The sequence below is a fragment of the Rhinoderma darwinii genome, chromosome 5 (genome assembly GCF_050947455.1).
Source record: "Rhinoderma darwinii isolate aRhiDar2 chromosome 5, aRhiDar2.hap1, whole genome shotgun sequence".
Taxonomy (NCBI): Eukaryota; Metazoa; Chordata; class Amphibia; order Anura; family Rhinodermatidae; genus Rhinoderma; species Rhinoderma darwinii.
In genome coordinates, this window is record NC_134691.1 from 317,394,851 (window position 1) to 317,413,861 (window position 19,011).

General features: G+C 42.8%; 1 protein-coding gene across 7 annotated transcripts in view; it reads left to right on the plus strand.

Moving 5' to 3' along the window:
* The window catches only part of ABI1 (abl interactor 1), a 68,568-nt gene that overhangs the window by 23,238 nt on the left and 26,319 nt on the right, over nucleotides 1-19,011 (plus strand). For all 7 annotated transcript variants that reach the window (XM_075827521.1, XM_075827522.1, XM_075827523.1 and 4 more), the window contains exons 2-3: nucleotides 2,666-2,833; nucleotides 14,932-15,108. In XM_075827521.1, the coding sequence (XP_075683636.1) occupies nucleotides 2,666-2,833; nucleotides 14,932-15,108 (345 nt within the window). The remainder of the gene's footprint in view (nucleotides 1-2,665; nucleotides 2,834-14,931; nucleotides 15,109-19,011) is intronic.

Consider the following 19,011-nt stretch of genomic DNA (forward strand, 5'->3'; position numbering starts at 1 on the left):
GCCCACGACTGACGGCTCCGTCACACTATGTACTGGAGGCCTTTTCTTAGGCTTTCCACGTTTTGTGTGTAGGAGCAGAACGTTGTGTATATCCCCCAGAGGAGATCTGCGCGGTGGACACTTCTTCCCGAGACCGGAACGTTTATAACTGTTTTCTCTGATCCGCCGCAGCGCTTCAGGGTAAAACTTAGTTCACTGTAATTACGTTGCTTGCCGCGATTTAATGCCGCCGGTGGTTAGAGGAGCACGGACCTGCTGAGTTTTCCGTTAAGTGGACCATAATGGACACGGGGCCGCTGTTTTGCTGATTGGAGCGTGTTCCAGCAGTACAACGTCCATATACTTCTCATATAGATATACCATAGATGGAAGTCTTCAGAATACCTTTCAGGAATAACGCTGATTTTTATATTTACTTTTTTTTAGGGGAAAGTTTTGATGTTGGGACAATACATGCACAGCAATTCCCTAATGTAATCGAATTAAGATTGACTATTTATCACCGGGGAATTGTAGGTCATTGGGCAGAGCAGCGCGGTCAGGTCAAGTTGTCTGGGGTGCGGCTGGTAAAGGGGGTTTTACACTGGGCAATTGTCGGGCAGACGAGCGTTCATATAACGCTCGTGTAAACCGCGCAGCGATCAGCAGGTGAACGAGCAAACGCTCGCTCATCTGCAGATCGTATCGTTTTAAAAAAGGTAAATATTATTGTTTGGCAGCGGAGACGCGCTGCCAACATGATGATGTATGGGGACAAGTGATCGGAGTAACGACCGCTCTTCCCCATCCATAGCTGTGTGTGACCGGAGCAAATGAGCAACGATCGATCGGCGTTTGCTTTATCGGCCGGTGTAATAGGGCCTTTACTCTGATGGGAGCATATTAAGAGTGTGCTTAATGTACTCAACGTAATACAAGGGAAAGTTGGGGTACCGGCGTGACACCCCTTGACTACAAGCGAGTATTCGATTTTGAAGACCTAGAAGTGTATTTAATCTCCGTGACACTTCAGACTTCCGTTCTCTGGAGGTAAAGGGTTAATAGGGAATGTTCCTCTGGATGTCACAACTATGTGAAGCATGCGCCTTCTACAAGGTTATGACATTGTTAACTTGTGTGTTTGTACATTCCTATGGCGGAGAGATTGTGGACATGTCTGCACATGGGAGAGTGTAAGATTGTTCTTCCAGGCAGCGCGACGCAACGTACCGAATCATGAAAAGCGTATCCTTACCAAATCGTAAACTAAAAGGATTGTCCAAACCCCACGCTTAATCCTATGCGTGGACCCCGAGTGATTCACTATATTCTTTGAAGGAAATCAGCCACAAGTGTTCAGTGTAATGCTTCATTCTCCCTCTCGAGGTCCTTCTCTAATATTGATTATTAAAATCAAAGCCTTTCCCCTGTAATGCACGGCCGTGCCTGGCCTTCGAGAGGGAGAGAGACACGGTTTATGGCTGCTCTCATGGACTTCCCTCTTAGGCTACATTCACACGAGCATGACAGATTTACACGCGTAAAAAAAAAAAAACGCTCGTAAATCTGGTCCGTGTGTGTTGTGTTATTGCGTCTGTGCTTTGTGAGTGTCACGGGGTTTTCCCGCACTCGCAAAGCACACTTTTTTTTTTTTTGCATGTGTGAACAGCCCCATTGAAATCAATGGGTCTGTGTGCTGTGCGTGATTTCCATGCACAGCACACGGACGAGGTTCACGCTCGTGTGAATGGGCCCGAAGAGACTAAATTCACACGGACGTGTCCGTTTTGCGCGCGTAAAGTGTTTTTCTTGTGTTGCAGTTCCGTGTGGCTTCTGTACTGTGCGCGTCTACGTCTTTTTTTTTTTTTACGTCTGCAAAAAAACCTGAAGGAGGTGTTTTTTGTTTTTCTCATTTCTTTAGCAACTGGTGCGTGAATCACGGATGGCATCCATGTGCTGGCCGTTTTCACGCACCCATTGACTTCAATGGGCTGCGTGGTGCGCAAAAACGCACAAAAATAGGACCTGCAGTAAGTTTCACGCAGCGGACACCAGCTGATTGTAAAACCACGCATGTGTGAATAGCCCCATTGAGTTACATAGGTCCGTGTGACGGCTGTTGTTTTAATGTCCGTAACGCAGATGTAAAATACGCTCGTTTGAATCAGGCCTTACTCCGAATTCCCTTGTAGGGTATTTGGTATGTGTGTCCAAATTCAGATACGCATGTAAATAGTTACTTCAGTTTTTTTTTTGAAGGCGGAATTTCTGCCTCCAAATTCTGTTTGGAAGTTTAAGGCAGATTTTCCTCTCGCTGCACGCCGATTTTCGCTGCGTTTTTCGCCTGCGGCCATTGTGCGCCGCGGGCATAAAACTCAGCGAAATATGCTTTCTCTGCCTCCCATTGATATCAACGGGAGGTCAGAGGCGTAAACGCCCAAAGATAGGGCATGTCCCTTCTTTCTCCCGCGAGTCGGTTTTACCGCTCGCGGGAAAGACGCCTCCGCCTCCCATTGAAATCAATGGGAGGCATTTTCGGGCCGTTTTTGACGAGTTTTGCGGCGCGGTTTCCGCGTAAAAAAACTCAGTGTGAACATAGCTTTATAACCACAAAAACAATCCTCTAAATTTGAACAGTCTTAAAAATTTGACTACAATTAACTTTTTTTTTTTTTCTCTCCCTCAGGCTCCAGACAAGAGGAAAGCATTAGAAGAGACCAAGGCCTACACAACCCAATCCTTGGCAAGTGTTGCCTACCAAATCAATGCATTGGCCAACAATGTACTGCAGTTGCTGGACATCCAAGCTTCCCAGCTGCGGAGGATGGAGTCCTCCATCAATCACATCTCCCAGGTAAAGTCATAATCTTACAGCTCATCTGCCACCGTATCTGACAACCTAATGTGTGTTTGTATTATATCCCAGAGCTGAATTCACAATCCTGCAAGACAGTGAGCCAACAGGGAGTGCTGAAGCCAGCAGAATTAAGAATGCAGCTCTGGACTATAAGGGTATATGTATGCACGGCGGATTTGTTGCAGAATTTCCGGGACTGTTCCATTCATCTTCCAGAAATCCATTCATATGCTGCAGAAAAGTCACCCAGATGTATAGATTTTCAGTCTCTGAGATTTCTGCAACAAATCTGCGTGTGTGAACATACCCTTAATACAGGCTGTATCGTTACTCCTGAATAAGGATCTGTTTTCCGTCAGGTTCCTGTTTGCCTTTGACAGCCAGAATAGCTGCACTATTCTACCCAGTTAAAGAAAAATGAAACCCATTGTAACAAATCCGTCATAATAATTTTCGGTAATTTTTATAAAATAGAGCAGGTTTTTCCATGGTAGAACAGGTGGCTAATAAACGGATTACACGCGGGAGATTCAGTCACCTCAATGGGGTTGTTTTTGCAGCAGGTCCAAGGGTTTCTGTAAGCACCGTACATATAAATGAGACAGTCACAGAAATTTCTGCTGCATGAAAATATACCCTTACTGTTCTCAGGTGTGTGGTTTCCACATGACTGGATCATTTTTTTTAGTTTTTTTTTTTTGTGGGGGGTTCTTTTTATATAGCCGGGAGGGACAGGGGTGGTTTAAGCACTGCCGAGGTTCCATGCCCATCGTTTGCCCTTGGCTTGGTGTAAGTTTAGCCTTGAGCTGAAGACCTGAGTAATCTGTGAGACATTAGTTGTCAGGGAGGATGACAACCTCTGTGCTTTCTGGAAAATGTATCTATAGCGATCCGTAGTATACAAATCTATAATATGTTTTCCTGGGGCAAGCATATGCCTAAAAGGTTTACGTTTGAATTTTTTTTTTTGTCCACTCTAATTAGTATCACCCGCTATCATATTTAGATTTTTGACATGTAAATAATAGAGGTAAACGGGCAGACCGTACATGAGACCTACAAGATTGAGAGTGATCGGCTCCAAATTTAGAACAAAAGCCTTATTTGTACCAGGGAATATTTCTCTGGGCATTGGCTTATATAATCTCTTGTTTGGCTCTGTTCACGTTCGTGCCATATGCCTATCTTGGAGGTCCCGTTTAGGTTTCCGTCACTTGACAGCGAGAATAACGCATAATGCAGTGGTGTGGCCCCAGCGATCATATATTTATCACCTATCCTGTGGATAGGCGATGAATGTTTTTCGTGGGCTAACCCCTTTATACAGTTGGGAGTCGGGACCATGGGCTCGGAGCATACCAGCTTGTTAGCAGCCAAGGTGTTCTTGCAGATGGAAATCTTTGTTTTGTCATGATGGCTCGGTGAGGCCCGTGCAAAATAAACCCGTCACACAGAATGCAGACATGGCGGTATAATGTCCTCCGAGCAATCAGAGCGAAGAATCTGCAGTATCCACCTCTCCTTATAATGTCACTGCTATAGATCTGCCTCTTACCGCCGGTAGAACAGGCCTTCCTATGAGTTATTAGTGGATCTGAGAAGATCTAGGTAGTTGAGCTGCACCTGCTGACATTTTGCATATTTTCAGTTTTGGAAAGTGAGCAGAATTTGCATAATCTTCAACTGCAATATCACATTTTCCATGTTTTGCGATCTGAATGACTACAGCTGGGGTGACATTTACACTAAAGCTTTAAATCCCCATGAAATATTTCCTTACTGCATAAGTGGCTCTGGGCTTCCTAAACATGCACGTGCTTTGGTTTGTATATGTATCGAGGGCTGGACTAATCCCAGTTAGCCTGTAGACCTAAAAAGCTGCTGCTGGTGCCTATGGAAGTTCCTAATGCCTGGCTACGAATATATTTGAGCTGCTTCTGGTTTCCTAAAATGTATATTACGCTGGCTATAGACTTAATGATTATTATTGTTCCCCAAATTTTTACGATTGTTAAAAGGGGTTTCCCACTACGGTAAGTTAATTGCTTGGATAGACCATCGTTTACTGATCGGTGGGGGTTCGACCGCTGGACGCACCACTGATCACGAGATTGAAGTGACTATGACCCCTTTGGCTGTTTCTCTGCATAGTGCCCTACCTGACTGGGCACTGTGCAGACATGAAGCTAATGGGGCAGTGATGTGCACAGTCAAATGGGTCACTTCTCCTTAGACCCCGGTGTTGTAGGAAGTGGTTTGGTAAGTGATGTCCTATCCTAGCAATATGTCATAACTTGCTATTGTGGAAAAGAAACGTTTTACCAAAAACATTCTGTGGAAACGAAAAAAAAAATAAAGAAAAATATTGTGTTCTGACCAATGGAAATCTGCCGTACCCGTTAAACACCTGGGAAATATCTATTTGGTATCAGAATTTTTACGTCTATGGCCAGCTTTACAGTTTTTTTTTTTTTTTTTTTTTTGGTCCTTCATCTGGATCAACACTTGAACTTGATGGACTTGTGCCTTTTATCACCCTTAGGCTTCATCCACACAGCCATATGAACAGTCCTTGTATGTTTTGTGCCAAAAACGGGATCGGATCCCGTCAGAGGAAAGCTGAGAAACCTTTCCCAAATAAAAGATTTTACCCTTATCAAAGGTTATAAAGAAGTGGTAAAGAAACTTATACAGAAGGTTTGTGACTTCTGTCACCTTACTGTCAATGACCATCAAATGTGACCATCTTCATAATACCAGATAACCAGTGAAGGGGTTCTTTGTGGGGTGGCGGTCTGGGACATGGACTGGGAGGTCTTGGCACTTAGCCCTGGTCTGTATTGGAATCAGTATGGTTCTCCTCAAGGCCGTTCCAAGCTACAGAAATGTATGAAGTCCATTGAAGCCGGGAGCCATATATTTGGGTCTTCACTGGGGTCCCAGCTCCGAGGCTTTCACTTCTGTTGTCTACTGACGTGTTTAATAAACTTGCAAGAAGATATGAAAACTGGAGAACTTCTTTAATTCTCTCCTTAGATTTCCATGCACACGCACGTCACCTGACATATTAGCATTTTAGGTTCTCTGTTGCTGCTTTAAATCAATCACCTGTAAAAGGACTTGACTAAAGAGTTCGGAAAGCTAATAATAATAATGTATCTTGGTCCAACCACAAGCTCAAGATGGAAACTTCACTTCTGCACGGATTCCCACTCTATATGTGAAATGAACTGCTTTTGGGACACCACACCAAAACCAGACGCACCACGGACCATGTCTGACGTTGCAGCGTCCTCAGAAATGCGGTCAAGTCCACCTTACCCTGGCATTGTTTACAGCAGTCTGTATTCTGTTAGAGGTGGTTCACTTTGAACAATCCCTGTTTAAGGGCTTGTCCGCACGTAACTGAATTGCTGCAGAAAATTTCTGCAGCATTTCCACTAAAACTACCAGGATTCCCGCTATGGAGAAACCACACGATTTCCTGAGTTGTTTTTTTTTTACTGCAGAAAATGGTGCGTATTTTGCGGCGATTTTTTTCAAGTCTGTGAGATGGTGACATCTCCTGAAAAATGCAGCAATTCAGTCCACTTTCCGCAGCAGTAGTTGAGTCTGCGTAACGGAAAAAAACGCACCGCAGGTGAACTTCTGGGCAGAAATTTTATAAAGCGGGTGGATGACGTTTGTTAAATCTCGTCTACTTTTCTGCTACTGTATTCTGCTGCGTATTTTCCGTCCACAATTCCGGACGGAAAATACGCAGCAATTCAGTTAGGTGTGAACAAGTCCTACTAATCACTTCTCCCGACGACGAGCTGAGCTTTCAAAGGAATTATAACGGTGATCTTCGACTCATTGGCTGTCAATATCCTGCATAGAAATGCTAGTATGGGATCCCACTCTACCACCCCTATTTCCCACTTATGTCCAATCAAAAATCTACAATAAACAAACCATACCTCCCGTTAGTGACCGCCCCATAGTGTTTTTACGGCGGCCACTAACGGGCTTTATTCCAATGCAATAGCCTTTTTACGGCTCTGCATCGGAATAAATAAACAGAGCGGGGAGCCGTTAAATCTCCCTGCTCTCAGCTACTAGAGGGCTGGGGGCATCCCTGATCGAATGGGTGAGATCGATGTCTGTATTGATCTCACCCGTTTAACCCCTCAGATGCGGCGCTCAATAGCGTGCACTGCATCTGAGTGGTTTTGGAGAGAGGGAGGGAGCTCCCTCTCATCCCGCTGACACCCGGTGATAAGATTGCCGAGTGTCTGTGTCTCCGATGGCAGCTGGGGGCCTAATAAAGGCCCCCAGGTCTGCCTGTAGTGTATGCCTGCTAAGTCCTGCCTCTGGCATGACCTAGCAGATGCCTGTCCGTTTTATACGGACAGGCATAATACACTGCAATACAGAAGTATTGCAGTGTATTATAAATGCGGTCAGATAATCGCATAGTGAAGTCCCCTAGTGGGGCTAGTAAAAAAGTAAAAAAAAAGTTTAATAAAAAGTGAAAAAAACAACCACTTTTTCCCCTTACAAACTGCTTTATTACTAAACAATAAAATAAAATGAATGAAATTTTCTTTGAATCCAGCCTTAAAAAAAAAAAAAAAAAAAAAAAAGTGATCAAAAAGTCGCATCTACTCCAAAATTGTACAAAAAAAAAGCCCTCCTACAATTGCATCGGCGAAAAAAAAAAAGTTATGGCTCTTTAAATATGGACACTAAAACAAATTTTGAAAAAAGCGTTTTCATTGTGTAAAAGTAGTAAAACATAAAAAATCTATATAAATTTGGTATCGTTGCAATTGCAACAACCGGCTGAATAAAGTTAATGTGTTCTTTATACCACACGGTAAACGGCGTAAATTTAGGATGCAAAAAAGTGGCAAAATTGCAGTTTTTTTTTAAAATAAGATATCTCTTTGAATGAGACGATGGAAAAATTAAAAAAATGGCTATAACGACCCTTAGCTGGCACATCTGTGTCAGACAGATATTTGAGTGTCGGCCTTGGAATTCAACCACAGTTTTTTTTTTTTAAATCCAAGCCTGATTTTGACAGTGGCAAATCCTGAACGTGTGAACACAGCCCGAACAAATCCTTATAATTAAAGCCTCACATTTTAAATATTGATCATAGAAAATGTTTATATAAGTTTAGTAAGGTCCTATCCAATAAAGTTATAGCCTCCCCTAGTAAATGAGTGATCTATCTGCCAGATACAGGCTGCCATAAACAGCACCTTTTATTTTACTTGCAACACATTGCAAGCCTGCAGCAGGAAATTTGATGATTCCTACAAGGTTATTATTGGATTACTGCCACTTGTTAATAGAGGAATTTAATTTTAGAAATTCCTTAAAGGCTATGTACGCTTTTGAAAACCATGTTTCTATTTTTACAACGCATAAAAATGGAGCAACTTTTAAAATAGTCTTTGTTAATATCCTAACGTTTGTGTTTACAACTCCTATGCAGAGCGATGTGTCCCTGTGGTTACAGACTACAAACTAACCTGTCTGTAGTCTGATGCTGCAGTCATGCGCTCCTCCCATCAGTCTGACCCATTTTCTTGCTAACCTAAAGACAGTAGAATTAGAGGGCAGATAGGGGGGAGTAACATGACTGAAGTTTTAAGCCACACAGGATTTGTCAAGTCTGTAACCATGGAGACACACAAGTCTGCATAGGGGCTGTACACACAATTCTATAATTTCTTTAGCCAATACGGTTTGCAAAGTTGCTTAATTAAAAAAAAAAAAAAAAAAATGCATTAAAGTTAATAAAAATGGTTCCTAAAGTATGCATACCTTTTTTTATTATACCTTCAAAGTGTCTCAAACGTGGGATTTCACTAAGTACCAGTTGGAGATATTGTGTGCACTTAAGATACCGTATGACACTAAAACTTCAGAATTGTAGCTTCGCTTTGTATTTTCCCTGTCATTACCCGACGGGCATTACCCTTTTTTCCACTTCTTTTTTTTTTTTTTTTTTTTTTTTTTTGGGCAAATGGATAACATAAAAAAAAAGTATTCCGTACGTTGGGTACTTTCTTTATGACCGGAGAAGATTTCCAAAGCTGAGCCTGCAAGGACCGTGTCGGACTAGGGTTTCTTGGGACCACCAGAGTAAATCTGATAGCCCACCCTGCATTAATACAGACCATGTGAACATCTACTTTTAATTCAATGATAAACTTTTAGTTGTTGTTGTGCACACACAGGACATATCACGACTAAGGAATAGACCCTAGTGACAAGTGACTGGTTCAGCTCCAAGTAGGGTTGTGTTCTGCTTGTTCTTTGGGGCCTTGCTGTTTTAGGGTTACGTTTCTGTGTCCTAAACAAGGCCCATCACAGGATCCTATGGAACTCTTGTGTGCCAGTCCGACTAAGTAAGGGCTTGTTCACACATAACGGAATTGCTGCAGAAAATTTCTGCATCCATTCCGCAAAACCAGCAGAAATTCCGCTGTGGAAAAACAGCACCATTTTCCTGCGTGGTGTTTTTTTTTTTTTTTTTTTTTTTAACGGTGCGTATATTGTTGCTTTGAGATGGTGATATCTCCCCTGAAAAATTCAGGAAGTTCTGTCCGCTTTCCGCAGCAGAACTTGACATGCTGCGGTACGAAAAATACGCACCGCAGGTGAATTTCTGCTTGGTAATTTTACGCAGCGTGTGGATGAGATTTATTAATTACTATGCTGCTACTGTATTCTGCTGTGTATTTTTCTTCCTCAATTCCGTGTTGTGGACAAGCCCGAAGGGTGAAAAAGTGGGAAAAAAAAAAGTCTTTAAAAATGTTAAATGTGTTCTAATAAGAAGCCCCTTCCTCTTAATGATCCTACTTACCCAATGGTTGAGGGATAATGTGATAATCTGCCCGATTTACTATAAGCTGGATGTTTCCGGCACTACATTACATTGTAGATCCCACTTGAGGTGTCTGAGCAAGGGGAAGTCTCCAAAAAAGCTTATTCGCTTATATTGTGTGCCTTTCTTTTTCCCTCCCGCTAGTATGATGTTGGGGCTTTCTAAAGATGCACTAAATTAGAGAACGGTCCTAGACTAATGGCAAAAAAACCTTTGCGATAAGATAAGCAGCCATTTTGGACATGACGCTCCGCCTATAATACGGTTTGGCTGAACTATGTAGGTTTAGTTTGCTGCCAGTCTCGGTCCCAAATCAAACATGACTCTCTTTTTATAGGGAACCTGTCCCCAGTATTTTACCTATTGGACTATACTCCCCGCCGCTGCTGTTATGTTCATTGTCGTTATCCTCTCTCCTAAACTCCTCCAACTGTAAAGGCCGGTCTGCAAACACTTTGCGCCTTTTATGGTAATAATCCGTCAGTCTCGTTTGTTCCTTTACGTATGCCCGCCCACCATCAAACTGGCCTGCCCTGAATGGCGAAATCTCGTCCGAGATAGCATGCATGCGACCGTCATGTATGGTCCGACACCCTTCCCTGCTTCGTCTGGGCCTCTAATCCTAGTTACTGCGCGTGCGCCGCTATGGTGTCCGGTTGTGCGCACGCACCATAACAGGACATCGATCTGCAAGCCCGGGATTTCGTGTGTGCATACTTGAGGAATGAAGATATGACCCTTTTATGCTCATTATAATACGGTGCAGGAACACTAAAAAACGGAATACTAAAGGTACAGAGCTACTTAGAAGGTATAATGTAGCTGTGCAAGATTCCACATCCCTCAGACTATTGACACCTTTTTTGGGGTCTTTTTAATTTTTTGTGTTAAATTTAACTATTGTAATTTACAGTTAGAAAAAATACCAATGCACCTTTTTACTTCTGCTGCTCCTATGTATCACAGTACATAGAAGCTGCAGAATCCCGTTCCCAGCTGAATCGGTCAGTGAGCTGCACTGACTGCTCAGTCTGCTGCGGCCACTGAGATCTTCTAAGCTCCATTCTGATCAAGTCAAGTGGATCCACTGTGATATGATCAATATTGGGGTTATGTGATGCAGACCAAGCCGTCAGAGTGGCTCACTGACTGATGCAGCTGCGAATGCGATTCTGCAGCTTCTATGTACTAGGATACATAGAAGCTGCAGAAGTAAAACGGTGCTTCTTTTTTTAAATGAAAGTAAATTTGTAATAGTTAAAAAAAAAAAAAATTCATAATAAAAATAAGACCCCAAAGGTGTCGTCTTTTATGGGCTATTCCCATCTTAGACATGTATGGCATGTCCAAGGGATATGCCATACGTTTCTAATAGATATTGGGCCTGCACATATGTCGAACGGGGGTCCTCCGACCCCTGTCCTGCCTGGTGAGGAAGCTCGGACAGAAAATGAATGGAGAAGTTTTGGCGCACTATTTTGTCCATTTACTTTAATGGAAGTTACGTAAACAGCCGAACACACGTGCTCTGCTGTTTCTAGAACTCCTGTAGTACGTAGGTGCGTTCTCCACATAGGTGGGGGTCACAGCGTGGCAACCAGCATCTATCAGACTGAGATGGAAATATCCCTTTAAGCCACAGCCCATACAATACTGGATCTTAGGAGTACATTTTGTGTTCTGTTAAATCGACTGAACTAATCAGCCCTGTAAGAAAAATCTGTTTGTTCTAAAAATATGACTTGTGTGGGGGAATCCTAGCTGGTAGCTTGCCACGGAAGAGATCAATTACATGCCTTCAAATGTGATTAGTATGTCAGAGGCCGGCGAGGCGGAACTGACAGAGGCGTGGGAATAATACTCCTGATTTACTGCTCTAGATAGCAGGTTTAAAGAGGAAGTATGAAGGACGGGCTAAATGTCTACCTGGGAAAATGCCCTAATAGAAATGTGCCGTACAGTTTTTTTTTTTTTTTTACAGCTGGTTGTTCAACTCTTTCCCTGGTGAGAGGGGATATGATGGGAGGCTGATTTGTTTAAGCTTAAAGAGGTTGTGTGGTTAAGAAAATCCATTATCAAACACCCTATTGTGAGGAGTTAATAGAGGGGGGGTCCCCCCCATTCACTGCACCCCTCTATTAACCACAGTAGAGAGCGGCTGCAAAGAGTATGGCCCCATGCCGACTGTAGAACTAATCGGTCATTACGGACCGTGATAACTGACCCATTAATTTCTATTGCCCACGGACAGCTTCCCGTATATTTACAGGTAGGTATCCATGCTAAGGCTCCAAAAAAGTTAGGACATGTCCTATTTTATTTTTTTTTGCTTTTTACGAACCGTACTTTATATGGAGCACAGCCTGCAAATGCGGAGGGCTGTCTGCGGCCGGCCGTGCCTGTAATCAGACTGTGACTACGGGCACGGTCGTGTGCATGGGGCCGATCTGTCTGTTTGGATGGCCCAACGCATCCCTGCGTCATTACATGGACAGCCCATTGATTGCAATGATTGAACGCTTGCAGCTGCTTTCCACCACAGATCACGGCTGATCCTTGGGGGTGAACCCTGCTGTGATTACTGGGCTTCGGACAGACTGGGGGGGGCTCCTGTGCCTGAGGAAGTGGGGAGCCTGCACTGACCCCTAGGGATGCAGAAGGGGGAGCACAGAAAATAATGTATAGGCTATATTCACACGGGGAGAATTTCCACTCTAATGTGGATTTTGAGGATATCCTGTGGCAGAAGTCCGTAGCCAAAGCTGATTTCTGCCACAGATCGGCAGGTGGATTCACATACATCCATTGAAGTACTATGTAATCTGTGGTTTTTCAAAGTGCAATGACAAAATTAAACAGACTACGGATTATAAAATGGTCTACAGTCGTTATTTTTTCATTTTTTGAGCATGTGAGTGGGGCATAAACACCTGATTTACCTGCAGAATTGTTGCAGATTCTGTTCAGATTGAGGCATGGAATCTGCACCTAACAGAAGACAGAATCCACAACGTGTGAACATGGCCATTAGGTACATTCACATTAATGTGGCGGCAGAGATCTGCGCAGTTACAGCACAATTGCAAATTTTTATGTCAATATAAGCGTTTTTACTGTAAATTGGTTCCTACGGCAAAACTGAATGTAAATGCATGTTTTTAAGCGCAATTGCGCTAATCGGGTAGAATTATCATTTTTTTCATATATTTGGTTTTCTGTGAAACTTTCATTGGATCGATGTCAATTCTAAGGCCACCGTTACACTTTATAAAGAATGCATCATGTTAACTTACCAAAACTATTCTCAAAGGTTTTATTACTCTGTAAAAAATTAAAAAAACTCCAATTAAATTATGAACTTTTTGAAAGATATTTAATAATCCGTCATTGATCGCGTCCCATTAATACCAGACGAAGACTTGAGTTCAAAGTGATTTTCACTGATAATAAAGGTCTTTAGAGTGTTTCCCTGCATCAGAAAATGCCTACACGCTGGCTATAGATGGTACAATGTACCCCTGATCAGACCAATGTTAAATCAGGACACTGGCAAGGGGCATATATTGTATGATATCCGCAACGAAGGTTCCCAGCCTTGCAAATATTCATTTGCGTTGGTACGTGTTTTCGCGTACGATGGGATTTCAATCTTCCTTGTCCACTACCCCTTGCGTGTATATATACACGTATGTATATAGATGGATAGAGTAAATGACTGTCTGAATTTAGTATAGTCCCTGAGGTGGGAGATTGGAATTTGAACTCCATATTAATATCAGGTTTGTTCCATTCATAACACATTAGATGACTGCAAGTCTATTAGGGAATTGCTCTTTATGCATGACCTTAAAGTGATACTCCAGACAATGCCGAAATACAACTATTGCCCAGAATGGAAGCATCAAATCCCCCCCATAAGTTGTCCCCACCACCAGAGGTATCAAAGGTGTTTTCTGGCAGAACTCTCCTGCAGCCTGCCTATACATTCGTGTCCTCGGCAGTGGGTATGACCAACCCGGGAGTAGTACGTGACATTTTACATGTAACCTATATGGCAGCTTTTAATGTAATTGCGAAAATATGCTGCCTGGCTCGTCTCTGGTTATTATCCCTACATTTACTGTCTGGTAACGAACGGCAGGTACATGATAGTCCTTGTAGGGGAATCCTATATAGTTATGTATATTAATCCCTGAGGAAATGGACAGATGCCTCGATTCTTGCAGTGGAAAATGTTTTTTTTTTTTTTTAGGTCACCTCGGATTCGGCCACTGGTAACCTTTTTAAGGGGTTATCTATTGTGCCTATTAGAACATATGGACCTCTATGACATCCATATGCACTAATAGGTATATGGATGTGATAGATGGAGGGCCCCTGTTCAGGATTTCCCCCTCTGAGCCATACCGGAGAGCCCCTCTGATAGAATGGCTTGCATGTAATGCTATCCCCCTGGCGAAAACTGCCGATCGCCAGAGGTTAGGGAAGCAGGATCTGTGCTGGTCGCCACTCTGGCATTGCTTTAAAAAAAAAAAAATGGGGTTGTCTGGGTGAGGCAACCGCTTTAAAGGGAAACTCCGGCATCCTGATAAATGGTCACATCACTCCCTAACCTAAGCGTCATAATGGTGCTGTTTTTTTTGTTTCCCCGTAAGCTAGACTATAGTCAGATTAAGATTCTGGTCAGCAGGTTTATTGCCAAAACCCTTGTTCTGTGGAGGCAGGAAGCACGGGACCGCTGCAGGGAGGGACTGTTTGGCACACTAGTTGAGTGGGACGCGCTGTTGTCACCTGATGCGTGTGTGGTTGGTTGCTATGCAACATCCTAATCAAATTCTCTCCGATAACTAATTATGCAGAATGTGAGGGGAAACCGCAGTCTTTATACATTGGGTAAGAATTCCCCGGAATTTCCCTTATAATTAATAACCTAGTGAACTTCCTCATATTCCGGTACAGAGCTGCAAGATGAGCTCGAATTTCTCAAGAGCCGAATCAAAAGGCTGAGCAGATCTGATCAATTGTAACCAAAAGAGGTTCTCTACTATTCAGTTTGATATACGTCACTGTCCAATAATCCAGGACATTTGACAGTCCGGCATCTATCAAGTCCCATGAGTGGTAGATTAAAGGTGTTTAACGTTTTATAATTCTACTCCCAAGAGAATATAATCCTAACATTCAATCTGACGTCTCGTCTTTTTCCATGCAGACTGTGGACATCCACAAGGAGAAGGTGGCTCGCAGAGAGATCGGCATCTTAACTACCAACAAGAACACGGCACGGAGCCATAAAATTATAGCTCCAACCAACATGGAGCGTCCAGTCAGGTACATTCGCAAGCCCATAGACTACACGGTGCTTGACGATGTAGGCCATGGAGTGAAGGTAAGCAAGCGCTCCTTACTAATGTCCTCCCATACGCCCAACTCTTACTTCTTTCCTACCCGATTTTCCTCTTTCTCAAGGGATGAGTTAGTCAGAAGTTACATTTCATTTCCTGGGATTTGATCTGATAAGGAAGATCTGCTCAGAACACACTGCTAGTTTCCCTAATTTTATTTTTAATTCGGTGTATCTTCTCCGTCACATTTGCAGATCGTCACACTGGTAGATCAATGATCTGTATGGCGGTCATCTCTCACAATCATTCCTAATTTAGATTTTCTAGCAGCGAGACCCCTCATTGTTGGCTCCTATAACACTTGTTTACGTGGGTGGGTTGGAGGCTGGGTGGGTTGGAGGCTGGGTAACTTTCTCCTATTCTCTACCATAATGGAGGCATGTCATGTGACCGCGGCAGTGAATTGCTATAGGCCTTGACGTTTCGTCCATAGTGATGTAATGTCCTGCAGTAACAAATATGTTCCACCTTGAAACTCGGGATGTAGACAGAATTGCACAAGAACAGCCAAAGCTTTATTGCTGGTTTCCTGCAGAGGGTATTTGATCCTTCGATTACTGGTGATCTAGATTTCCTTATTGCAGACAAAAGGCAAAGGTTGTCAGGAACATTTTTCACAGGAGGCCGGTTATTTGAGTCCTCATGACAACACTTCCTGCCCCTGTACTCTTATAGCTCATTGTCACTGGGCCTCATAGCATTTCATGATTTCTTATGCCATTTTGTTCCTTAAAATTAAAAATAAAATATAATGATTAAATGGTTGCTGTCTCTCCCTGATTTGTGAATAGCCAGGAAGTGTTGTCATGTGGAACAGATCTTCTTACACTTGGTTTTCATGTTGTCACTGAAATGAAATTTTTCTCGCACAATAAAAAGACTTATATGGGACGTGTTTCCTTTAATACGTAGGTTTCAGTTGCAGAGAAGGGATCTGTTGTGGCAGACATGGTTCAGGCCTCTCTAACTAATGGGATTTGTCATCTTTAATTGGCTCTTTTTGTCTGATCTTTTCCAGACTTTCATTAATCTCTATATTGACTATCCGTTTACTGTTACGTTGCTTGATACCAGTTTATATCTTCCGAACTTAAATTACGTTTCTACATTTTTTTTTGGGTGAAAAATGTTATGAATTCTGCGTGTAATTCCTAAGGCTTTGCCCCCAGGCACTCTTTACCCTTGGGGGATATGAAAGAAGCTGGGCACTAATTCCCTAAACCACTACATCAGTGTAATAGATGGATATGCCTGGCCGCAGATCCACTTGCATGTGTTTCTTAATATAAAGCAAGCTTTACTACAGAGCATGGCATGCCTACTTGCTTGGGCACCGCATACCAGCTAGCGTGTGTGTGCGTGTGTGCGTGTGTGCGTGCGTGCGTGTTCTACCTCCTGTGCTTCCCAGGCAGCGTTCAAGCACATAACCAGGCTGGCTCATTGGTTTTGAAAGGATAACGTCTTTTCAGGCTTTGCATTTGAGATCCACCTACACGAAAAAATAGAAATAAAAGTTTAACCGCAGCGATATCTCCTAGCAACACGGAGCGCTCTGCTATTTCCTAGGTGTCAGCACTCGATATTGTATTTATCTTTTAAGGTCCTAGAACCGCAAATAAATTGTAGAGTTTAGAACAAGAGAAGATTGACGTTTCGCTTCTCTCACACACACTGGAGTTCTTATTGAATCCCGGCAAGACGACAGCTGTGACTTCGTTCTTATTGTATACAGCGCCCATGTGCTTGCAGTTTGGACGATTCATTAAAGGGACATTAAAGGCTGTGTACACCTTTTTGAAATCAATTCTTTTTATAAAAATGTGCTTTTGGTGCAACTTTCTAAATGCTGTTTTTTTTTTTTTTTTTTATTAAGAAATATTTTTACTTTTTGAGATACAGCTGCTTTTTATCCTGTATACAGAGCAGCTGTATCGTGCACTGAGACCTGAATCCGTCCGGTCAGCGGCACTGACTGGTTCAGTATCAGCGAGTCCTGAGTGTCTCTGAAACACAGAATCCACCTCTTATCGATCAAATCTAAGTTATGAACTTAGATGTGATTGGTAACCGCTCAATCCTGCGTGTCAGACGCTCAGGACTAGCGGACTCTGAACCCCTCAGTACCGCGGACCTGACTGATTCAGGTCTCCGCGCACAATACAGCTGCTCTGTATACAGGATACAAAACCTCTGTATCTGAAAGTGAACATTTTTAATAAAAAGTTGCACCAAACACAGACATATTTATTAAAAAAATAGAATTTTCCCCCTTTCAAACGAGTTGGAAATAACCGTCCCCAAGTTGTCTTACGTCTGTATGCAGCGATCTTCATCTTCTACAGATGCTTGGTGACAGCCGCTAACAGCTACCTTTTTATAATGCACATAGGGCAGGCACACGGCTTTCCACAGGCATTCAATGGTATTTAAATCTGCGTTTTACTTGAGTGTAAAGCTCCATTCACATCACACTTTTGTCCTGTGTTTAACGTATGCTCCGGGAAAAGCTCCGGACGTAGGCGTTCATTCCAGCCTACGTTTAATGCATCACAGCGGCATCCGTCACCCGTACGCTTCTGAGATACGTCTAACGTATGTGTCATGAACTCTCAAACTTTTCCTGACTTATACTATTGTGGGATCTGTTAATTGTACGTGTGTCAGATGTCACTGTTAGTATCCTTCACGGGCATTCATCTTCCAAAAGATTTATCCGCGTTAGTTTTAGGTGTACGTCGTGTAAAGCTCATGACTTCTACCTTTACCGGATGCCATACGTTGGCATGTCACAGTTAAAAAAATAAATAAATAAATAAAGATTACCGTGTAATCTACTGCAATAGTCCATATATCTTGGGGTCTGTGGAAAGTTGGGTAGCAACTTGAAAGGTGTTGTCCTACCTCGGCAACCCCTTCGTTAGAATGAAGCCGCACCTGTGTTCAAATGTTCCCCATGCGACCAATCAACCTACCGATGTAGAGGATCTGCGGGGAGATGTAGCATTATGTAGTGCCCATTACAATGACTAGGCGGCCATGTAATACATGGTGATGTTGAGCCTCCCAGAGCAGGAGACACGTTGCCACGGTCCTCTGTTCTGGCTCATAGAGGAGGCCCCACCGCTGTGACGTTAATAGGCTCAAATAGGAATTGTCCAAATAACACAACCCCTTTTACCGAACGCCAATGTAACATGTCACCCAGCAGCTGGGAATGTAGGAATTTCCATTTCTTTTTTTATTTTGTTCTTCAGTATGCAATTTCTTTTGCATTTCAAGCTATAAATGTTTTGAGCGAGGCTTTTTTTTTTTTTTTCTTACATAATTTCAGGGTTTTGTACTTTGAAAGTTGGCAAGGAAGAGTAAGCTGGCCATATACTTTACCCCAGTTCCCTCATTTAAGGTTGTCCAGGATTAGAAGAAAAGGGGTTTTGTTCCAGGAATGGCTGTCTCTGGTATCTCTGCTCGGCCCCTTTCGCTTGAATGAGGATGGGCTGCAATACCAAACACAGCCCATGGACAAGAGTGGCGCTGTAGCTGGAAACAAAAAATGCAGACCCTTTGTTCATGTTCTATTAATAGATCAGCAGCCATCATATTTCTCCTGATACTGCTTATCTCCAGGGGAACCATAGTCATTACTGTTGATCTATTTCACAGAAATTGTCAATTTACAGAAATCTAGTGTTTATGGCCAGCTCACACTATGGGGTTTCACTTACATCAAAGTCATTGTGTTCTTCTTTTTTATTTTTTTTAATTTTTTTTTAATGATTTTACTCTTTAAATAGCATTTGAGTAATTGTCCGCTGCACGGAGCTCTAGTACACAGCCCACGCTTCACAAAGATAAACCTCTATGCACCTACTAGGAGGCAGAGTAGACCT